A 20590-nucleotide genomic window follows, 5' to 3' on the forward strand; every position below is an offset into this window, starting at 1 on the left:
ACAATTTGAATCTGTTTCTACACAACTTGCTATAGAAACCCTAAACATACTGTGTGTATTAAATCAATGCTAGGTTCAGTGGAAGGTGACAATATATCTCTTCAGCCTGCACAACTGCAGTACGTTATTACTTTATTATACAGCAGTAATGGATGTAATAAGTCCTGCTTAAAAAGGACAGATATCCATTATTTGTGTGTTTGAGGTCTTTATTGGCTAAAAAGGCTTTGCTGAGCTATGTTTTATGGGAAGTTAAGTTACTGGAAAACTTAAAATGTTTTTTATTTTGGGACAATAATCAGTTGCATTCCTACTAAAGCACAGTTATAATTCTTTGCTGGCGCACACACATTTCACTGTGGCTGAAGGTCTGAACCATGGCCCAGTGAACTCAGTAAAAACTCTTAAATTAACATCGGTGGACTTTGGATCAAGCTCCTAATGAATGATTTATTCACTTTAAAGACTTCACTTAGCTTTACTTCCATCTTGCTGACTTCAGTAATAGGCTTTCTTGACATAACCTGTCTTGACACTTAGAAAATATTTGTTATTAGAGGGTGTAAAATAACTAAATGTTTCACTTTCTCCTGCTATTAATTGTTACGACTTTTAAGAGCTTTTTGTTCTTAAAGTGTTTATTATGACCAGTGTAATTTGGCACATGGAATAAGATACAGGTATTGTGCACATAGCATTCATGTTTTTGTTTTGTGATAGATTCAGTAATGTAATGTATAATTTTTGCTTTAAAACTCCTTTTTATTGACTACTAGAGAACTTATTTTCAAAGGTCTTCTAATGCAATTATCCTTGTGTATTTTTTAATATACTGTCAATTGAGAAATCTGGAAGGGAGGACAGGGAATTAAATGTACTCTAAATCGATTATCTCACAGTTTATGGAAATACCTGCATTTTTTTTTCACAATTTAGAAATGAGGGATCATAAAAAATAATTTTATCTCTTGTAATCCTGAGCCTGTTATGGTACCAAGTCTGTACTCCTGTAGGCAGCTCTGTGCTCTGACAGAGGGCAATGAGACTTGTGATTGTGGATAATAATTGCTTATTGGAATTTTATTTTCTTTTGTACCTAGGTGAAATGTCAACAAAAGTGCCGAGCATTAAACTGAAAATTGATCCTCAGGATCTGCAGATCCAGACTTTTACAGTGGAGAAATTACTGGAACCATTGATAATCCAGGTATTTTAGTCTTGCAGAAAATAAATTGGATAACCATTGAGGGAAGGGCGTAAGGCTGAAGAACATTGGCTAAGGACACTATTATGACAGGCATAATCATATCTCTACTTGTAGTTTACGCTGGCTCAGAAACTCTCCAAAGGGATCTGTCTTTTTCCAGATTTGGTCATTCATTTAGTCACTTCCATTTTTGCAAATGCCACACAGAATATCGTAACAGATGTTGCATGTTCTAGCTGATCTCTTGTACAGTATTATCTAGTGCATGTTGAAATGTAGAATACACTGCAAATGGATTTCCAGCACATGGAAAGTTTCATGTTTTAAGTAGTGGACATAGTGGGAAAGAAGAGACTTGAAATCTGTAGTTGAGTTTCTTTGTCTGAGTTTTGAGAATAATTGCATTCTGTTGCATTTTAGAAGAGATGCCCTAAGAACAGTGCAATTGTTGATGTAGAAAACTACCTTAGTAGTTTTCCTTCCAACTAAAGAAAACTCAGACTGGGGAATTTACAAAACTGTGTTTGGGCTTGTTGATAAAACTTTCTTTTTAGGAGGAGTGATTTTACTGCATATTCCAGTTCTATTTCAGGTATTCACTGGTTAAATATGCGATGCTTAGTGTGTTAAAGACTCTCTCATTATCTCTATATTTGGCATGGATTAGAATTGTCTTTTTTAATACAACAGGAAGGACCTACTTTAAGACCTGACCTCATTTTGCAAACAACGTGTAACTAAGAAGGTGTTAAAAGACCTCTGTAGCAATAAGTTACAGGGTAAAAACCAGAAAAGACATCTTCTGTTTTGAAATTTGAGATATTTTGAATTTTCTCTTTGTGGTACTTAGAACAAAGATTTTGGGGTACCTGCATTTAGCTAGTCAGACACATAGCAAAAACCCCAGGAAAAGGGAAGAGGTGGTGGTCATGTTTTATAACAGTTCTAGGAAAATTTGCTTTTAAAAATCAGGTAATTCATTGCAACAAGCTTATCTTTAACAAAAAAATTAGATATTTTTGTTAGATATAAAGCATAGATATAAAAACAAAAAGATTGTATTTTCCCCATTTGAAACCTCTGACTCTCCCCAACTCATCTAGTTTCTTTTATTAATTTTTCATTACCAACTTCGAAATTTCTTCTCTTATTTTTAATTTGGTGGTCTTTTCCTCCCTTACTCATTCGTCCCTTCTGGAAGATTCTTTTCTTCAGAAAGTAATCTTTTCTTTTTATCATGACTTCATTTCCAGCTGTTCTTAACTGAGCTGCCTCTCACTCATTTTGTCTGCTTTTATTTATTTATATTTGCCTAGGTTTGACTGATGGTGTATAAAACTGCAGGTAACAGTTCAGTGGTTTGTGGGAAGTTGTCAAGCTGAAGTATCTTATATGGATGGATTATAAAATTAGTTTTACAGTAGTAGGAATAGATGTCTTGATAGACTGCATTTCAAAACCTTCCCTTGTATGCCCGTAGGTCAGACTCAGGCAGCTGCAACACTGGGTATTTTTAGAGGAGGTGAAGAAATGTAAATTTTGGCCTCAGTTCTGCGGGATCAAAGAAACCTGACAAAACAAAGAAATACATTTCCAGAAAAAAACCAAAGAAACGATCTCATTTTAGTTTTGTTTTTTTCAAAAGCTCTTCTCAAGCATCTTTAAAAAGATTGAGTCTGTTAAAAATGGAAATGCTTAGATTCAAAGAGAATATGATTTCAGCTGTCTTTTCCCCCACTCAACCTTAATGCTTGCTTTGTTTCGTAACAGAACTGTGGAAGGGAAGCTTTCATTTTGAGTGGGAGATAGAGAAAAAATGTTGAAAATGCAAAAGTGGGGATTATAACTAATACTCAGTGAAGGATGATTGAGATGCTGGAAAGGCAATAAATGAAAACTGATCTATGATTAGAAAGAGAATCATACTAGTCACAGGTAAAAACAAATAGTGTTGTGCTCTGGCCTGATTCACTTGGCAGCTGCTGCTCTGAACATAGTTTAACTTTTATTTTGAGAATTATGGTCTAATTAATTTATTTGATAGTCTTGTAATGCTCTGGTAAGAAAGAGGCAGTGGAAGTGTATGAGCCTCTCTGAAGTCTGTCCGAGCCAGTTATGCTAAGTGTTGAAGCAATCATTAAATTAACAACATCAATATGGGAAAAAAATGAAGGCAAAACTAGCCTATGTGGAAGTAACTTTACAAATGACTTTGCTAGATTCTCTCTCTTCCCTGCAATTTGCAATCGGCAGTGGTGATCATTTCCAAGTTGTGAAAACAGTATGACACACTTTTTTGTATAAACCCTCCTCTAACTTGGCAACTTCTCCATCCTTGGAATAAAACAACGGCCCTAGATTACAATGTCTGGGGGGTTGCAGGGGCAGCAGTCTCACTGCATTTCCTTCTTTGCATCCCAAACAGTGGCCTGACCCAGGGTGGTAAGTTCAAATAGTGCTGCGCAGGGCTCTGCAGAGATAGAAACTTGTGTGTTGGAAGTGACATCACTGTGTTGGTGCAATTCTGTGTCCAGCCTTGTAAACTGTACTCTCGTGGGCATATACTACTAGCTGCACTGTTTCCTATGTATTGTAAAAAAGTTTCTTTAATCCTGTCCATTTACTCCCTCACCAGAATGGGGTCCTTCTGTGGCCTTTATTATATTTTATTCCATGGGCTTTGAGGACATTAGTGAAGGAAGGCTTTTAGGTAACATTCCTTATCAATGCATCTAGCACATTAAAAATTGACATCAGCTGACAGCTGTCTTGATGTGAATTGGGTACATGCTCAGACAAAGAATATTTCTTTAATTCTGGGCTTTTATTAGAGATGCACTCTGTCATGGAGCAATTAGTATGCACCAATCAGTAGATCATGAAGCATTTTCATGCACATAGCTGATGTCTAATATGTGTCTTGCTTGTGCTAGGTTTACTCACAAAATAAAGCAATTAATGTAATGCAAAATATCCTCTTGTTTTGTCTCATCCTCAGAGATTGAAGCCTGTTTAATCTCTTTGCTATACTACGTAATGATTACAGTTATGGCTAGGTATAAAATTGCTTCTGTAGCAAGCTATTATAAGGCTTTTTTCCTTTTGAATTTATGTGCAAGTAAATTTTTGAAAGATATGACTTGATGAGATTCATATAGCTTCATGAATTTGTGCAGGAAATACTTAATAAGTGTCTTTGCAGTCGTTGCAAGTCTTATAAGTTGTAAATTTGCCACATTTGGATATTGTATCTAGAGCTCTCTCTTCTATAGAGATGTATATACACACACAATTAATATATATATTATGTGTGTGTATGTATACACAAACAAATGTTTGTAAGAGCTTTCCCTGCAAAACCTCTTGCTTCCATCTCTTTATATTTTATACAGGCATACATACTAAGGAAAGTTTATGGGTGCAAGAATTATGTAAGTTTTACAGAGTATGTAGAAACATCCATGTGTTCTAGAGTCCCTTGCATCATTGATGGAAAAATAGGCAAATTGAAAGTTATTTATACTCACCTGTCATCCATACCAACAGAAGTTTTCTTGCACAGAAAACACATGCTGTTGGTTTCAGTTCTATGTATGGTAAGTTTACTTTATGCCCACTGAAAGTGATTCACTTGTATTTATTTGTATATGCAATACTTCAGATTTGAAACAGTGAGTAGGCTGTTCTGCTGTTGTCATTAGATCACTGAGTAAATATCTTGTTTTTTCAACTGTCTAGGGTTTGCAGTTACACTGAACTAAATTTTAAACAAAAAAGACTTTTATGGTTCATGGTCTAAAATACTTTTATGTTAATATCAAAGGTGAGCCAAATCTTTTGATATTCAAGGTACCAAGACATTGTTTCCTTAACTACTGCAATCAATATTAAAAGATTGTAAGGGCTGGCAGGAATTGAATACAGCATTGGAAGAACTGCTGCACAGTTCGTTAGGAATTCAGTATTTGGAATAACCATGGCAAAAAAATAGTACCCCTTCAGCCTAATAAATAATGGCAGTAACAGGCAACAACAATGTGATTCAGATTTGCAACTGTAACAGCATATGGGCTTGAAAAATCTCACTTAAAAAAGACCTCATACCACTAGCGCAACTCTGTTGCTCCTACCAGAGATACAAAATAACTTCTTGACTGATTTCCTTTGAATGCTGGGAGACCTGGTGTATATGGCAATAAGAAAGTCTTAATAACTGGGAAATACAGTCAGGCATCAGCAGGATTAATTAACTGAAATACAAGTTTTTCTTTTTTCTTTTAATACCATTTTGTCTGGGTATTCTGCCACTACAGTACAGGCTGTGTTGACAGTGGATCAAAGGGGCGCACTGTATTAGCTGCTGTGTAGTTGAATTCTTTCTGTTAGGATCTGCATAAAGTTTTTGCATTCATCATTGGGATTCTGTATTAGATGATTCAGAGTAGTTTTTCTGTATTCCTTAATATCCATGAGCCAAGAACTACTTATCAAACTTTGACTTGAATTTGAGTTCAGAAGCTGCCTCTGGTATTTCCTGACAGTGATGCTGAAGGTAGAGGTCTTATAGTCAATAATTTTCACCTGCAGGAATGATTATTTTTCATATTTCACCATTTGCTTTGTTTCCTTTTCCTCCAAAACATATGAATAAACAGTACATAGAATAGTATATTACATAAAAAGGAGACTACAGTAAAAATCTGAGAAATGGAATAGATTATTTTCTGGGAATGGTGATTAAATAGTTAAGACACTTAAAAATGTCTTTTACTTATAGATTTTTGAGGCAGCTTCTAATTTTCTACAGTGTTTTATGACTACTTGTTGGAAGTATCAGCCTATAATCTCTTCAACTCACTCTTAAAAATATGATCATTGAAACTGTATTAAATACTCTAGAACTAATGGTAGAGGGTTTGTAAAAATAAAAGATATTAAGATTCTTACTCCCATTGCATTCTCTAGCAGCTGGCTGATTTATGTGCAATAAATAACTTCATTTACTTTCTTTGAGCCACAGTCAGAAAAATACACAAGCCCTCTTTAACAATCTGAGCCGGAGTTATTTATGTTGCTGCCTCCCTTGTGACATGCCAGAGCAGCCGATGTCAAGTGGCTGGTCCTTTTTTCCCCGAAATTCCACATGAATGATGTAGGGGTCAGGGCTTTTGTCTTTCAAAGATGTGTTTATAGAAATGCTTCCCAGAGGATGTTTGTCAGTTACTTTTAAAAGTACTGACTCATAAAAAACACTAAAGTGTGTGAATTCGTGAGCAAGCTCTAAAGGTGAGCTGGGGCACAGCTAGCACACTTCTTGTTACATACCTGTGAATGGAGCCCTTTTTCCATAGATGAGCTCAAACCAGAAGCTGTACTGCAGCCTTTAGGTAAGCTTGCCTGCAGGACCGAGAAATTCATATACAGCTTTTGCTTTGCTTATACAATTCTGTTAACAATTGGAATGACATTTAATAAAATGAAGCAATTATATACATATGTGTTCACTGAGCTCCAAGACTAGATCTGTACTTAATATTATACTATCCATGTTCTGGCACAGACAACAAAATAGAAGGAGGATTAAAAAACATCAGTGAACTTAATGAAAATAAAATATGTTTTAAAATAGCTATATAACGCGTTTTAGGAGTCTTGTCTTAGTGTGAGAGCTCAAGCAATGACTTATAGAACAGTCTGTTGGAAAAATTCTGTTGGAGTGTGGAGGCTGTGCTCATATGATGAGGAATGTGGAGTGGAATGCTGTATAAAAATAAGTTCTTTATGGATGTTGAAGTGCTTTTTCAAAAAATATAACTTGGACAAAGCTGTGGTAAACCTACATTCTGTGTAAAACTATTCAATTTTAGTGTTGAGAGCCACCCAGAGAATTCTGAGGTGCTGAGTTCTGACCGCTGTGATCGTCCTTTGGAAGAAGAGAAAGCATTTTGAAATGTGTCTGTCAGTACTCATTTTGGGTATTTGCTTCTGAGATAACTTGGGAGATTGAAACTGGAAGTATGGGAAGATTCAGCACTGATTATACTTCCTGCCTTGGAAGTATATATATAAACTCCTTAGATAGTTGTGGGGGTTTTTTTTGTGTGTGTAAATTTTAAAATAAGCATTGTTGGGAGTTTGCATCAGGGTTAATATGACAGTGAGATTTCTATTGACTTTGCTTTGGTTGTACAGAAAGAATACAAAGATGAGGCATATTAAGTAAAATTATCTGTAAGTTTTCATTCCGTGGCTTTTCCATTCTCAGTATGTGTGCTGAGCCTGCCTGCCCCTCTCTAAAACAGGGGGAATCTCATTGCTTATTCTCAACTATATTAATCTGATTTTTTTTTAAAACTTGAGAACAATATAAATTCACTTATTATAGTACTTACACCACTATCATCTTTTATGTTTCTTTTAAATGTAGGTTACAACACTAGTGAACTGTCCACAGAATCCTTCTAGTAAGAAAAAGGGCCGTTCTAAAAGAGCTCGTGTCTTGCTAGCATCTGTGGAAGAAGCCACTTGGAATCTGTTGGACAAGGGGGAAAAAATTGCCAAGGAAGCAATTGTGTTTAAAGAGGAACTTCATGCAGCACTTGCTGATGTCCACAAAGAGAGTAAGTACATGACAAATAACTTAGACACCAGAAGGAATGAGTTTAATGTGTGACACTGGTATAAAAATGAAGCTAGGATGTCCATGATGTGCAAATGTCTGAACTTTGAGTTGTCTAGTTGTATGTTCTCAGATAACACTTGTGAGAAGGTAAAGTGTGCAAGATGCAAGCTGGGTCCCATTGTGGAAAAACATTTACAGCACTGGAAGTGTTGTGTGGAGGTTTTTTTGCCTGGTTGGCGTTTTTTTGTGTGGGTTTTTTTTTTTTTTTATTTCTCCCCAGTGAAGACAGGATGCCCCCTTGTTAACTTTAGTGGCTGTTAAGCACAAGTATAAGTTAATGCGTGCTTTAATGTTCTTGAAAATAATTGTTTACCTGAATCTGGGAATAAGGCCTTTTAATTAAAAATTTAAAAACAGAAGTCTTCTCCCTCTCGCGCAGTAGTAAAGAACTTAATTTGGGAAGGTGTAATAGTCCAATCTGGAGGTACGTTTTGAGACTTCAATAGGAGGAAGATGAGTTCTTTAACCTACTGTAAGATTCATCCCTTCATGACAGAGCAGCTCATCTTTGCTGAAATTTGCCATGTTCCATTTCCTTATGACCTGTCTCCCCATTTCCAACCAGACTCCCAAACAGGACTAGGTTTTATCACCTGCTGAGAATGCTGTATTAGCTACATTCTTTCAGGATCTTTGTTGCTTTATTGATTTTTTACTCTCCACATGCATAATCAGGGCCTAGTGGGTGAGTATGAAGGCAAGGCTCAAATAGTAATAAGCCAGATAACAGACACCTAAAATGTGTTCCTGCAGAAATCAACTTTAAAATTGATTCAGGAGAAGGTTTCAGAGGAGAAAGGGGACCAAAGAGTAATGCTTTTAGTGCCTGTCATATGCAAATTATGTTCTTTCATCAGTGCTCTCTGAGTTTTGTAAACAAATGGTTCCCAAGTGTTGCCTGGAATCAGATTAAGAGAGGCTGATGAAAGCCTTCCCAAACAAGTGGGAGCAGACAAGCAAAGAACAATGGTCTGTACCATAAAGTTATTGGGAGGCCATGGTATTGAATGACCTAGCAACCAGGCTTGGTTTTATCAGGGGGCAAAGTGGGCTTCAGTTGCCTTTTCCCTGTTGAGCAGTATGGTGTATATTCTTACACTATGTAGCAACTTGTGCCTGAAGGACTGCATGTTAGCCATTTAAATCAGGTCTTTACATCAGAATTTTATTTTGCTTGGTGGTTTTTTTTCTATTTTGTCTTCCTCCATGTGCAGCTGGGGTGGTTTCTGAGTCTCCACTGTTGGTCATCATAGTGATTACTAGCTATTTTCTTCCTCTGAATCCAGAGATGGCAGCGTTTTAGAATTTGATATATGCATACAGTGTCTGAGATACCTCAGGGTCCTTTGCGATTAAAAGCATTATGAGCAGCAAATATCATTGTTATCTGTCACACTGATCAGCTGAGGCTTTTAAAAAAAATCACTAATTTTTGAGTACTCTTAAAATGTTAGCCCATCTATTCCAGGCCGATAACACAAGACAAGAATAACATATATAGTTTTATATTGATTTTTATACATAGATAATATAAAAATATTTCACATTTTCTATTTATTTATTGATTCTCAGCCAAGACCACAGATAACTACAAAAATAAATAATACATAAAGTAGATTATATACACCTCATGCATTTTAAAAGAATGTTAAGTTCATGTTATCACCTATCATTATGCAATGACAAATTGAGTGTTCACAGCTGATCTTCCTCCAGGAATTTACCAAACTGCACAAGTTAATTTTAAGAAGTTGGTGAACAATTGTAAAACAAGCAGCAGTTTATTAATTTTGCAGATCTTATTAGTCCTTTGAAGCTGTTTTATATTTTTAATTTGTGGTATGCCATATCATATATAAATTTATTGCCTCATTGAAGTTACATTCTGCTGCTGTTAAATGTCTCATGTTATTTACTTCAAACTCTTTGGAAGGATGTGAGTCATAAACTGCTTGCATGCAGTCACCTGCCATGTGTGTCATAGCATATAGTATTTAATTTTCTGTGGGCATATTTTCCTGTGGTGACTGGCAGGTATTTTTATTAATATGCTCTTAAATAAATTATTACTTTTTGCATGTGGTTACAACTTGTATTTACTGTGTAGTAGAATTTTGAAACAACCCTTTGGATAATTTCACTCAGATGAGAACCAAGCTACCAGTCCTGAAGTTGCACACCAATGTCTGGAAACAATAAATAGTCTCACTTCTTGCCTTTTAGCTTGTGTCACTCACTGAGCTTGTTGAGTTGAAGGCTGTTACATAAGAATTAAATGCTTATTTCTTTTGAATGTCAATTGCCAGTGTGAAAATGCTGCTTTGTTTACTTCTGGAGGTCATTAATAGGGGTTCCTTTTAGAGGAGTGATAGACTTTTTTCAAGCTGCCGGTGATAATCCTGTTAATCATAATGTTTTGGGGAATAAAGGGGCATATTAGTAGGATAAAAGTGAGCAGTGGAGATAAACACAACAAATCTTCTGTTTATCTTAATTCATCTGATGCATTAGAGACTCATCTAATGTCTTCAGAAATGGGGACATGGTATGGCTTTGCAGTCTACAGTTCAGTCTTGACAAACACTGTCAGTAGATGAGATTTTGGTCTCTCAAGTTCAGTCAAGTTCTGTTAGTGATATCTGAAAGAAAGTGTTGTTGTAATGAATGCAGGCACATTCCCTGGATAAATCTAAATTATGCTTCCTTTGGCATCTGCGAAGTTTTACTAGAGATTTATGGTCTTGCAGCTGATCATCTTAATACAGAGGTCCTCTGCATTTTGCATTGAGTTTCCTCTTCAGAAAGTACTTTTTAAGGTCTACCTCTTATCTATATCTTGATTCACCTTCTTCTGGAGCTCTACTAAGTCACCAGGCAGGCCTGTGGGTGGTGGACTATGTGCATCACCCAAAAATCCACTAGCCTAGTAACTGAAGAACTGTCATGTTTCCCTGTTGATCTGGTTTGATGAAGCATTTAAAAAAATTGCCTTCTGAGGAATAATGTGACACTAAACATCAGACTATAATTAATGTCCTGATTCTGATATTTAATCGATTTAAACTAAATCACTGTTTTGTCTTAATGTGGGGAAATATTCTTTTAGGAATTTGCATTGAACTCTAGCATTATACTATACATATTGTGTGTATATATATTATCCTATATATATAGGATAGAGATTTTTTGCTTTTACATCAAGGTGTGATTGCTTATAGTTTTCAAACAGTTGTACAGGCATAGCTAAAATATTTGGTATTTATTGCCATTGCTTACTGACTATATATAGTCAGAAACAGAACAGTTGTCAATGTTGTTTCTATCTATTGCAGTGTCAAGGTTTTGTGCATTTAGCTGTTATCCTGCTCAAGTGTGTTCCTAGATAAGCCTTTCATCACACGTAACAGTGAATTGAAAGCAAGTTACTTGCTGGAGTTACATTTTGAGCCTTCAGTTACTCTTTAAAAGGAAATTAGAACAAATAATTTGGTATTTCAAATGTCCATATTTAATTCGTTTTGACATTTAACAAGGGAGGCAAGACTTTGATGGTGTGGAAGAAACTACCATTCACTGGCAAGGTATGGGGAATGTACTGTAAGGGTATTTACTAAAGGAAGGGGATAGTGATCTCTTACGTTATATACTATATTCTTATTTGTCCCCACAAAAAATCTTAAAAATAGGCTTAGCTTTCTCATCCTACATTAAGAGGTACATGTGTATGATCTGCATGTAATGGACTTTCGTTCTAGGAGACAGAATTCAGATGTTCAAGTGGCTTAAAATAATCTGTGCTGTACACCCTTTCCATCAAACCAAGAACAGATCCCTTGTAAAAAGCTTCTGATACCACCATCACTGGATCAGATGTCCCTGAGTGGGAAAGGGGGAATGAAGAGATGGCTTTAGGGCATGAAGGGGGTGTGTGATGGCTCTGATTACACGTTAGGAAGAACTGTATGAGATGTGGAAATGGAACTTCCTGGTCTGCAGCAGTGAAATAATTGTAGTGCAACAGAATACAGAGGTATGTGAGTGGGGTAAGAGACTGTGTGGCAGGAGAAAAATGTCCTGTAACATCTACAGAAAGCTATTGTGACAATCTGAGTTATCATGGTGTTAACTTAGGAACATGCAGGAGGTATCAATCTGCTTTGCCCTGACACTGATCTTGTCACTTCCAGCTGGCCGGCTGAAGCACAATCCTTTATTTGCTGTAGCAGATGGAGATGGTATTTGTAGGAGCAGAACAGGTGATTATACTAGTATTGTTTAAATCTCTTGTTTTCAGAAAGGGTAGGTTGTTCTGTGCTATAACGTGACATTGACTCCCAACCTTCTCTAGTACTGATTCTGCTTATGTGTATGTTCATGCCTGCAAGGATGTGAGACTGCAAATGCCGGTGTAAATCAGAGTTTAGAAGTTTTCTGTTATTTGTATAAACTGTGTTTGGTTGGTTTGTTTTTTGCTCTCTCAGGTTTGAGACTAGGATGTTTGAAATCCTGTCTTTTAACTGACTCTGTTATGTCCCTCCCTCCCTTAGTCAATGGGCTCCCTTTAACACTTGTGTTTCTCTGGAACTGTAAATCCACCAGCCTCTAAGGGTGCAGATCACAGGAGTGGGTGACAGGACTTGCTTGGTAACAATACCTCCTTGTGGGAGGACACAAGAACGGCATAAAATGCACTGCATTCTGTGTGGATTTCACACTGCTGCAGTTAAAAATAAAAAACAAGAGGAGAAAGCCAGATGTAAAAACAAACAGGAGGGAGAGGAATGTGATGGTCAGATAGGATTTAGTAGGAGAAAGAAAATCTATTCAAAGAAATAAAAGAAGAAATTGTAATTCTGAGTCTTGCCTAAAAATAAAGAACACACAGAGTGTGATGTTGAGCACTGTCTCTGAGGGGTGCTCACAGACTGCAGTTAGCAGTATTACTGCAAGTGTGTCTGTATAGGCAGAATGCCTACCATCTGCAAGCAGCCCAGCAGAAGTGTGTACCTTTTGTCAGCTATTTGCCAACAGCAAATTCACCAAAAGGCTTACAATTGACTTGTTTTTAAAGGAATTTTCATGTAGGTTTTTGGATATTTTTGGTGCTGGATAAAGTGCATGGATCCTCTACATTTTTTTTTAAAATTACTTGTGGCTGAACTGTGTTTTGACCTTACCCTATGCCTGAGCATAGATTTTTTTGTAAGCACGTGCATAAGAATCAGTCATTTGACAGAAGGAGCAGCCATCAGTAACTGATCAGCTAATGGTAGTAATACCATTTACTTTGGGAGTCATCTATTTGTGTGTGCTGAATAAAGTCTTGGAAATATCTGCCTTCCAATCGTTACGTAGTTATGATATGTCCTGACTTTGGTTCTTTGAACTGCTTCTTATTTGACTGTCTAAAATAATTGAAATACTATGAATACTGCCACCTTTCTTCTTCCCTATTTGTGCCACTAAAAGGGCACATTCTTTCATGTTTCATTGTTCATGACAAATGTAATAATGGAAGAACATCCACTTGATAGGAATTACAATAAAATGGATGAAATTGCATCAAACTGTCATGCCATCTACTGCATTTTAAGAAAGTTCCAACATCATGTTGTTGGAGCTGTCATTTTCTCCTGTTGTGCTTGTAGCTCCTATCTGCCTAGGCTGTATCTCATAGCTCTGTTTTAGGGTCATGATTTTATAGCTGTTCATCTGGCCATCCCAGCTTATGTCCAACTCACTTCTAAGGGGTTGGTCATATTCAGACCCTTCTGGCTTGTCTCTGCTCACATGCTTGATCACAGAATCATGGTATGGTTGAGGTTGGAAGGGACCTCTGAAGGTCATCTGGTCCAATCCCCCCAGCTCAGGCAGGGCCAGCAGTCTGCCCAGGACCATGTCCAGTCAGCTTTTGAATACCTCCAAGGCTGGAGACTCCACAACCTTGCTGGTCAGCCCGTGCCACTGCTAAGTCACTCTTACAGTGAGAAAATGTTTTCTGATGTTTAGATGTAACCTCCTGTAGTCAGTTTGTGCCCATTGCCTCTTGCCCTGTCTCCGGGCATTACTGAGAACACTCTGGTTCCATCTTCTTTGCATCCCCCCTTCAGTTATTTATATATACTGATAAAATCCTTCTGAGGTTTCTCTTCTCTAGCCTGAACAGTGCCAGCTCTCTCAGCCTTTCCTTGCATGAGAGATGCTTTAGTCCCTTAATTGTATTTGTGGCTCAAGTACCCAGAAGATACCAGTGTTGAAATGGTATTATTTTCAGATTTTAGGACTATTTGAGGTTTTGAAGTGTCTTAGGTGCTTGAAAGACACACAAATCTACAGGGCTATTTTCTGGAAAGCACAATAGCAGAGACCTCAGCAAATAATCACGTGGGGCCTGTGAACATGCAGTTCAGCCTTGTGTTTATGGGTAGGAGGAAACATTAGAGGTTTCTGAGGAGCTGTTGTGCTGTCAGAAGATTATTTTTTCCGTCCCAGCTTTTATTATATATTCCTGGTAACAGCACTGTCTCCTATCCTCAGCTAAGCTGTACCTCACTTCTCTCCTGACTCATTCAGTTACTAACTCTGCAGGCTCACCATTCACTCGTGTCTGGGCTTCTCATAACTGAGTACTTTCCTTCCTAACCAACCTGTTCCTTTCAATCTGTAGCTCTGCTTTCCGAGTCAGTTTTGTTCGGGCCACTTTTACTGTGCACAAAGAGACTCTACTAGCAAGATCTACAGAACTTAAAAAATACAAAGTATTTGGTTATTGGCTAACGCATACGGTAGATAGCTCAGACTAATGAGTGACTGAGCAAAGAATGTATTTACTGCTGGTAATGCCGACCAGACAGTTGTCAGTCATGTGGGAAAATGTTGGCCTCTGTTGTTCATTTGGAACTGTGGCTCAGTTTTGCAGAGTTGTTACCTTGCAAGTTCCCGGGTCTTTTTGCCTAAGGTTCATAACATGTCATGTCAGTATTTTTTTCCTTTTGGATTCTTTGACTGCTAATTACTACTATCTCTACAACTCCACCTCTGTCTGTGTTTTTACTTACCTTGTGTGATGTTAGCTAGTGTACTTCCTTGCACTTTACTAAAAATTTTCTCAGCTAAGGTCACATAGTTGTGGTACACCAAACAAGTCCCTGGATCACAGAGAGCTGAACTACAGGACTGAGGATTTCATATAATCTTCCTCTGGATGGTTGGTTCTCTCACTTTTCTCCCCCTCCCCCTGCACTCCAATTTTTCCTTTCAAAGTAACTAGTTCTATTATTTTCTTATTGCCTTCTCTTCATAACTTTTTTTTCTCGGTTTCTCCAGACTTAACTAGTTTTCAACAGAAGTTCTTCTGAACTGCAGCAGATTCTGTGCCTGAGAAGTTTTAAATTCCCCAAAGATCATCAAGTTGATTTGCTACTTGTCCTTTTATCGCGGGAAGTATGTGAGGTTAACAAACCACGTTTATCTTGGGCTACAAATCTATTTGCAAATCTGGATTAAAGTGTTAAGTTAATGTAAGTTAACAGCTGCTTTACCTTTGCTGAGATGGCACAAGACACTGAAAAAATAATGGTGAATCTGGTCTGTTTGCTTATCTTGTGAGTAAATGCTGATAAATAACAGGTAATAGAATACTGTATGCTGTTTTCTTCATTTTCTATAAACACTTCAGATGTTCTTTGTGTCTGGGGGAAAAAAAAAAAAGAGAAAGAGAGTCAGTCCATAAATAATGGCACAAGGAGAGCCTGTCTTCCTTCAAATTTGCATCTCAACACTTCTGTAGATTCTTTGAAGCTTAGTAGTAGGTGAGCTTTTACTGCCAGCCCCAGCTTGCTATCAGTGAGGGCTTTAACTTGGTCTCCTTCCTGATTTCCCATTTTCGTGGATAAGTAGTTACCTTTGAATATCTTTCTCTGTGTAAAGATTTTATTGAAGATGGTCAGAAAGTTCAAAAATTAGCAGGTGACCAGTCAAGCAGTGATGATGTTGTTTTTATTGTTGTGGGAAACAGTGTCTCCCTGGTACTTTAGTCAGTATTTGTTAAAGTGAATCCTGAGGGTCCAAGGTGGACAGCTCTACACTTACGCATCATAACTGCAGAAAAAAATTCTGTTGTTTCATGCTTTCTTGTCTTATTAAGACATTGCATGTGTCAGCTTCATGCTTTTGTGCAAATGTATTTAAGAATCTGACAGTTATAATGGTCTGAATTAATATTACAGTGTATATGCTCCAAATACATAAAAAACATGTTGTTAACTTTTACTTTTACAGCCTGAAAGATAACATGTCATATTTAAGATATTCCAAACCAATAACTGGCAGGGCAAACATATGGTAGTTAAATACTATGAAAGTAAAACGGAGATAGTTTCTGTTGTTCATTGACATTGCTTTCTCTCAGATATTGGGAAAGTTTTCTTTCTGTTTGAATTCATAAGAGAAATGAATGGTCAAGGATTTTAGTTTTATGATGGTGTGTGTGCACTCTATTTCCCACGTCCTTATTAAGGCACAATCAATTTCCAAAGTTAGAATTCCTACTAAAACTTCTCAAGTTGCTATTAATGTATTAACATTTGTAGTAGTCACCTTCAAGATATACATGCATGTAAGCAGAATTTACTCTCTCAGTTTACTTCCCCCACCCAGAATTACTGGGTTCAAATAATTGCTTTGAAACTTCTAGTACTGAAAATGGTACTCATTTGGAGAGCTGTTTCTCCCCATTGCAGATGGGGAAATAAAAACCCTTAAAAATGGGTCATTCTATTTAATATTTGGGTTTTATTTCCTGTAGTTTTATTTGTTGTGTTGTGCTCAGCTATAGTGCATTATAAAAGTTCTAATTTGCTGTCCTGAGCACAAGAAATTGGTATATTTTACTTTCACTGTTTTGTGATGTAGCAGGTGCTAGAACGAGATCTCAAATTAGTGTGATTTTTATTTGCTTATGGAGTTTGCTAAGCTTAAGATACATTATTTGCACAAAGACTAACAAATCCAAGAGAAAATCAGAAAGAACTGTTAAAGATCAGTGTTCCTGATGAGTTTCAGCATGTTGAAAGTATTCAGTGAGTGTTCTGAGAATCAGGCCAGTACTATCTCAGGTGCTGGTATGGAGACTCTGTAGTAATTGGTAGGTTTATTTCTGTAGCTTTTGCTCAATATTTTTCTCAAATGCAGTTTCTAGTAAGAGCAGTAAAACTTGTTTTTTTCTCTGAATCTTGAGAAATGAAATCACATATAGAACCAGTCTGGCAAACTGCTGCACTTAAATAGTCCTCATGCAATTCTGACTGAGAGAGCACATAAAAGTCTGTATGTATGTAATTGCAGGAAATTCCTATGTTTGTATATATTTCTATGAATATGCATTAATTAATGATTCTATGTATTTTGTATGAACCTTGTTGCCTAGTTTTTGATTTGAGGACTCCAAAGCTTATAAAAATGCATACGTGGTTCAGGTAGCAAAACTGTTTGTGTGACTTTAGTTTTGTCTTTACCACCAGAACTCTGAAGTAGACATGCCAATAGCATTCCTGCATGAGCCCTGTCCAGACTTCTTGCCTTTGAGTGAAGCTATACAATGCTAAGGGTACTGTGAATTTTATTTCAGCAGGCAATATTCTCTCCTTACTTCTGGTCAGAATTTGTAGAATGAAAGGAAACAAAAATTACATGTTCCTGTACTCAATCTTTCTATGTAGAACCCCCCTGTTACACAAATGACTGCTTGGAGAAGCGTACCTCATTCTTATACCAAGACTTAGGTAATTTAGATATAGGTAGAAAGAATATTACATAATAATAAAAAAGGATTTAACTCTTTAACATTCTTAAATGCTGTATTTACCTTGACTGTTGCATCCAAAATCCAGGATACACTTAAGGCAGTTGTCAACAAAGGGCTGGTTTTGTGTCTATGTAGTCTTTTAATAGCTACGTTTACTAATGATGTTTCCTAATTTTAGCACAGCGAAAACTATTCATTTTTGTGACTTTTTCTCCCTCTTTGGTTTCCAAGCTGATATAGAGCGTTTAATGGGTCAAACATTTATTTTAGCAGTTTGTGTTTGTGTGATGAGTTTTCCAGTGCTGCTCTGTGTAAAGTTCTGTCGGGGTTTTGCCATCACTAGCAAAGCACCTCAGTTGATAGTAGACTTTTGAAATGCTTTTAGAAATGAGTGTAATGGCATTTTATTTCTCAGTCTAGGTGGCAGACCGCTGAAAGTAAACTTGGGTGTTTGTCATTGTTTTTACTGTTAAATTTCATTTGCAAAACTTCATGCTGGAGAGCAGTATATTGTTATCAACTGGCACGGTTAAAAGCTCCATTGCATAGATTTCACATATTTTATGTCAGTCAGATGTTCAAGTGTATGAGATTTTCATTCCATTAACTTATATTTATAATGAGAAGAACGAGATTTGATATCCTTCTGTGACCAGGAATTATTTAGTAGCAAGGACAGCAAAGTACATAGTAATATAAAAAGCAGTGACTAGAAAAGTTTAACATAGCATCCCTGGCCTTGTTGTGTACGATTAAGAGTAACAGTGTGATTGCCAAGGGAATTATTTCAGAATTAAATGATTCAGAAGAACAGAAAGGGAACATAATTCAAAATGTGGAACATTCTGCATGATCTGTAATAACTGACCTTCATTTCAAGGCATTAGGGCAACAAAGAGATGGCAAATTTATTGGCAGTACTTATGAGTTGCCAAATAACTGATGGAGTCTAAACTGCTTTTTTTCCCCTGGTTGTTGCAATATAGCCTAAGGGAATTTATGTCTTCATTTTGCAGGTCAAGCCTTAAAGGTATCAGCAGAGGCATTTACCAGTGATCCCTGCTATCTGCCTAAGAGGCAGGCTGTTGTCCAAGCAGCACGATCTCTGCTTACAGCTGTCACAAGGCTTCTAATTCTGGCAGACATGGTTGATGTGGCATACTTACTGGAACATTTAACTGTGGTGAGTAGAATTTGACTTAACTCAGACTCCCTTTAGCCAGGGAAGTGTCTGCTGGTGATTCTTTCTGCATTGAAAATTCATCTTTTATTTGGGAATTGCAGATCTCATGCACATAACACCTTGGCAATTGGTAAAACGGTAGATTCTAGGTGAGATTTGTAGAATGTACCAAAAAATAGTCTTCTACTTTTAGCTCAACATGTTTGTTCTGGAGAAGGAGGTGGTTATCTGTACAGTTACATTTTAACTTCCTTTTATTTCTTATTTCCTGATTTTTCTTACTTGAATTGTTTTATAGCTTTTTATACATGAAACCTCCTTGATGTTTATGGCAGTAGTAGGGAATAATTGATTTGCAGAGAATCTTAAAGTTGGAAATTTATGTGGGTATTTGTGGAGGGAAAGAACTGAGTAGGTAAGGGTCTATCTCTGTATTCAAGTTAGTTTGTGAGAAAGATCAGCTAGAAGGAGAGGGAGAAGATGTGTGAGAGGCCTCTGGCAAGTGTACAGCTCCAGCTATATATTTGTACACTGCAGACAGAAGACTGGAAAGTCCTAGTGCTGACAAAGCTTTAAAAATTGTGCAGTAGAAACTAGTCTCTAAAACTCACTTAATTTTTTCACTCAGGGGAATAATGTGTTACCAAAGTGCTTATCATAATAGTGCTGTGTTTTGGGTCATCTTTTTTTCCACCTGTCTTTATACAGGAGGGATGGCTTAATTCTTCTATTCTCATGTACAACTAATGTGTGGTTGTGCCACTATTTCTGAATTAGGCAAAATGCCCGCACTTCTATTGTTCAACATAAAAATACTTTCCTGTGTACATAAATGCAAGTTCCTTTAATGTCAGCCATGGTGTCCCTTGTGAGCAGCCTTTTTTGAACAACATGATTTTAATCTTGCCAGCATCATGTGTCTGACCACAAAAATGTGTTTACTGAGTTTCTTCTCTGGCTCCTTACTCCATTCAGTCTGGTGTGTGTCTTTGTTGGGAAGAGTAAGGAGCTGGTCTGGTTGTGTTTCCTTTTTTTTCCCCCTAACATCTTCAGTAATGTGTGACAGACTGATAAAAATTCAGAGTTCTATTGACTTTTTAATGTTTCAGGGCAGAGGTGAATAATCAGTGACACCTCTAAATAATGCCACAACAGGACCCATTGACTTAAAGGGAACTGTTTTGAAGCAAGTTCATTTTGGTGAGGACAGGGGAATGAAAATCTAGTTCCCAGTTGGAGTAGGAACAGTATTTCATCATAATGTTGTGGGGGTTTCAATGTGGTTTTGAAACATGCAGTGTTGGAAATGCAGTACAGACTAAATGAACGCTGACTTGCAGAAGCCTCTGTGGTGTTATGTATGTAGGAAGTTTGTCAGCTGTAAGAGGAGTAGCCTGTATCTCTCATGCTATTTGTGGACAGATTTCTTAAATTATATTTTTCATTTGTAGCCTAATACATGTTTAGGTATGTATTTTCATAATCCTAGATGCACCCTTCTAAAATGCTTTCAATACATTTTACATGAGAGAACTAAAATTAGGTACTTTTTTCCTAGAATTTCAGTATTTCTAAACAACCATGTAATTCACTTCATGATTTCTATTTGAAAATGAAAACAAACAGTAACTGAAAATTATAAAAGAATGCAAAGTATCATTCAGGAAAAACTCCAAAACTGCAAAATGTGCAATCGGGTTTTCTTCTTCTTCC

The 20590-nt window shown here is 36.9% G+C and overlaps 1 protein-coding gene across 1 annotated transcript in view; it reads left to right on the plus strand.

Annotated features, from left to right (window-relative positions):
- The window catches only part of CTNNA3 (catenin alpha 3), a 503321-nt gene that overhangs the window by 8396 nt on the left and 474335 nt on the right, over positions 1 to 20590 (plus strand). The window contains exons 2-4 of the mRNA XM_005433457.3: positions 1101 to 1207; positions 7635 to 7827; positions 18711 to 18877. Coding sequence (XP_005433514.1) covers positions 1106 to 1207; positions 7635 to 7827; positions 18711 to 18877 — 462 coding nt within the window. The 5' untranslated portion in view covers positions 1101 to 1105. The remainder of the gene's footprint in view (positions 1 to 1100; positions 1208 to 7634; positions 7828 to 18710; positions 18878 to 20590) is intronic.

Source organism: Falco cherrug, chromosome 9 (assembly GCF_023634085.1).
Source record: "Falco cherrug isolate bFalChe1 chromosome 9, bFalChe1.pri, whole genome shotgun sequence".
Taxonomy (NCBI): domain Eukaryota; kingdom Metazoa; phylum Chordata; class Aves; order Falconiformes; family Falconidae; genus Falco; species Falco cherrug.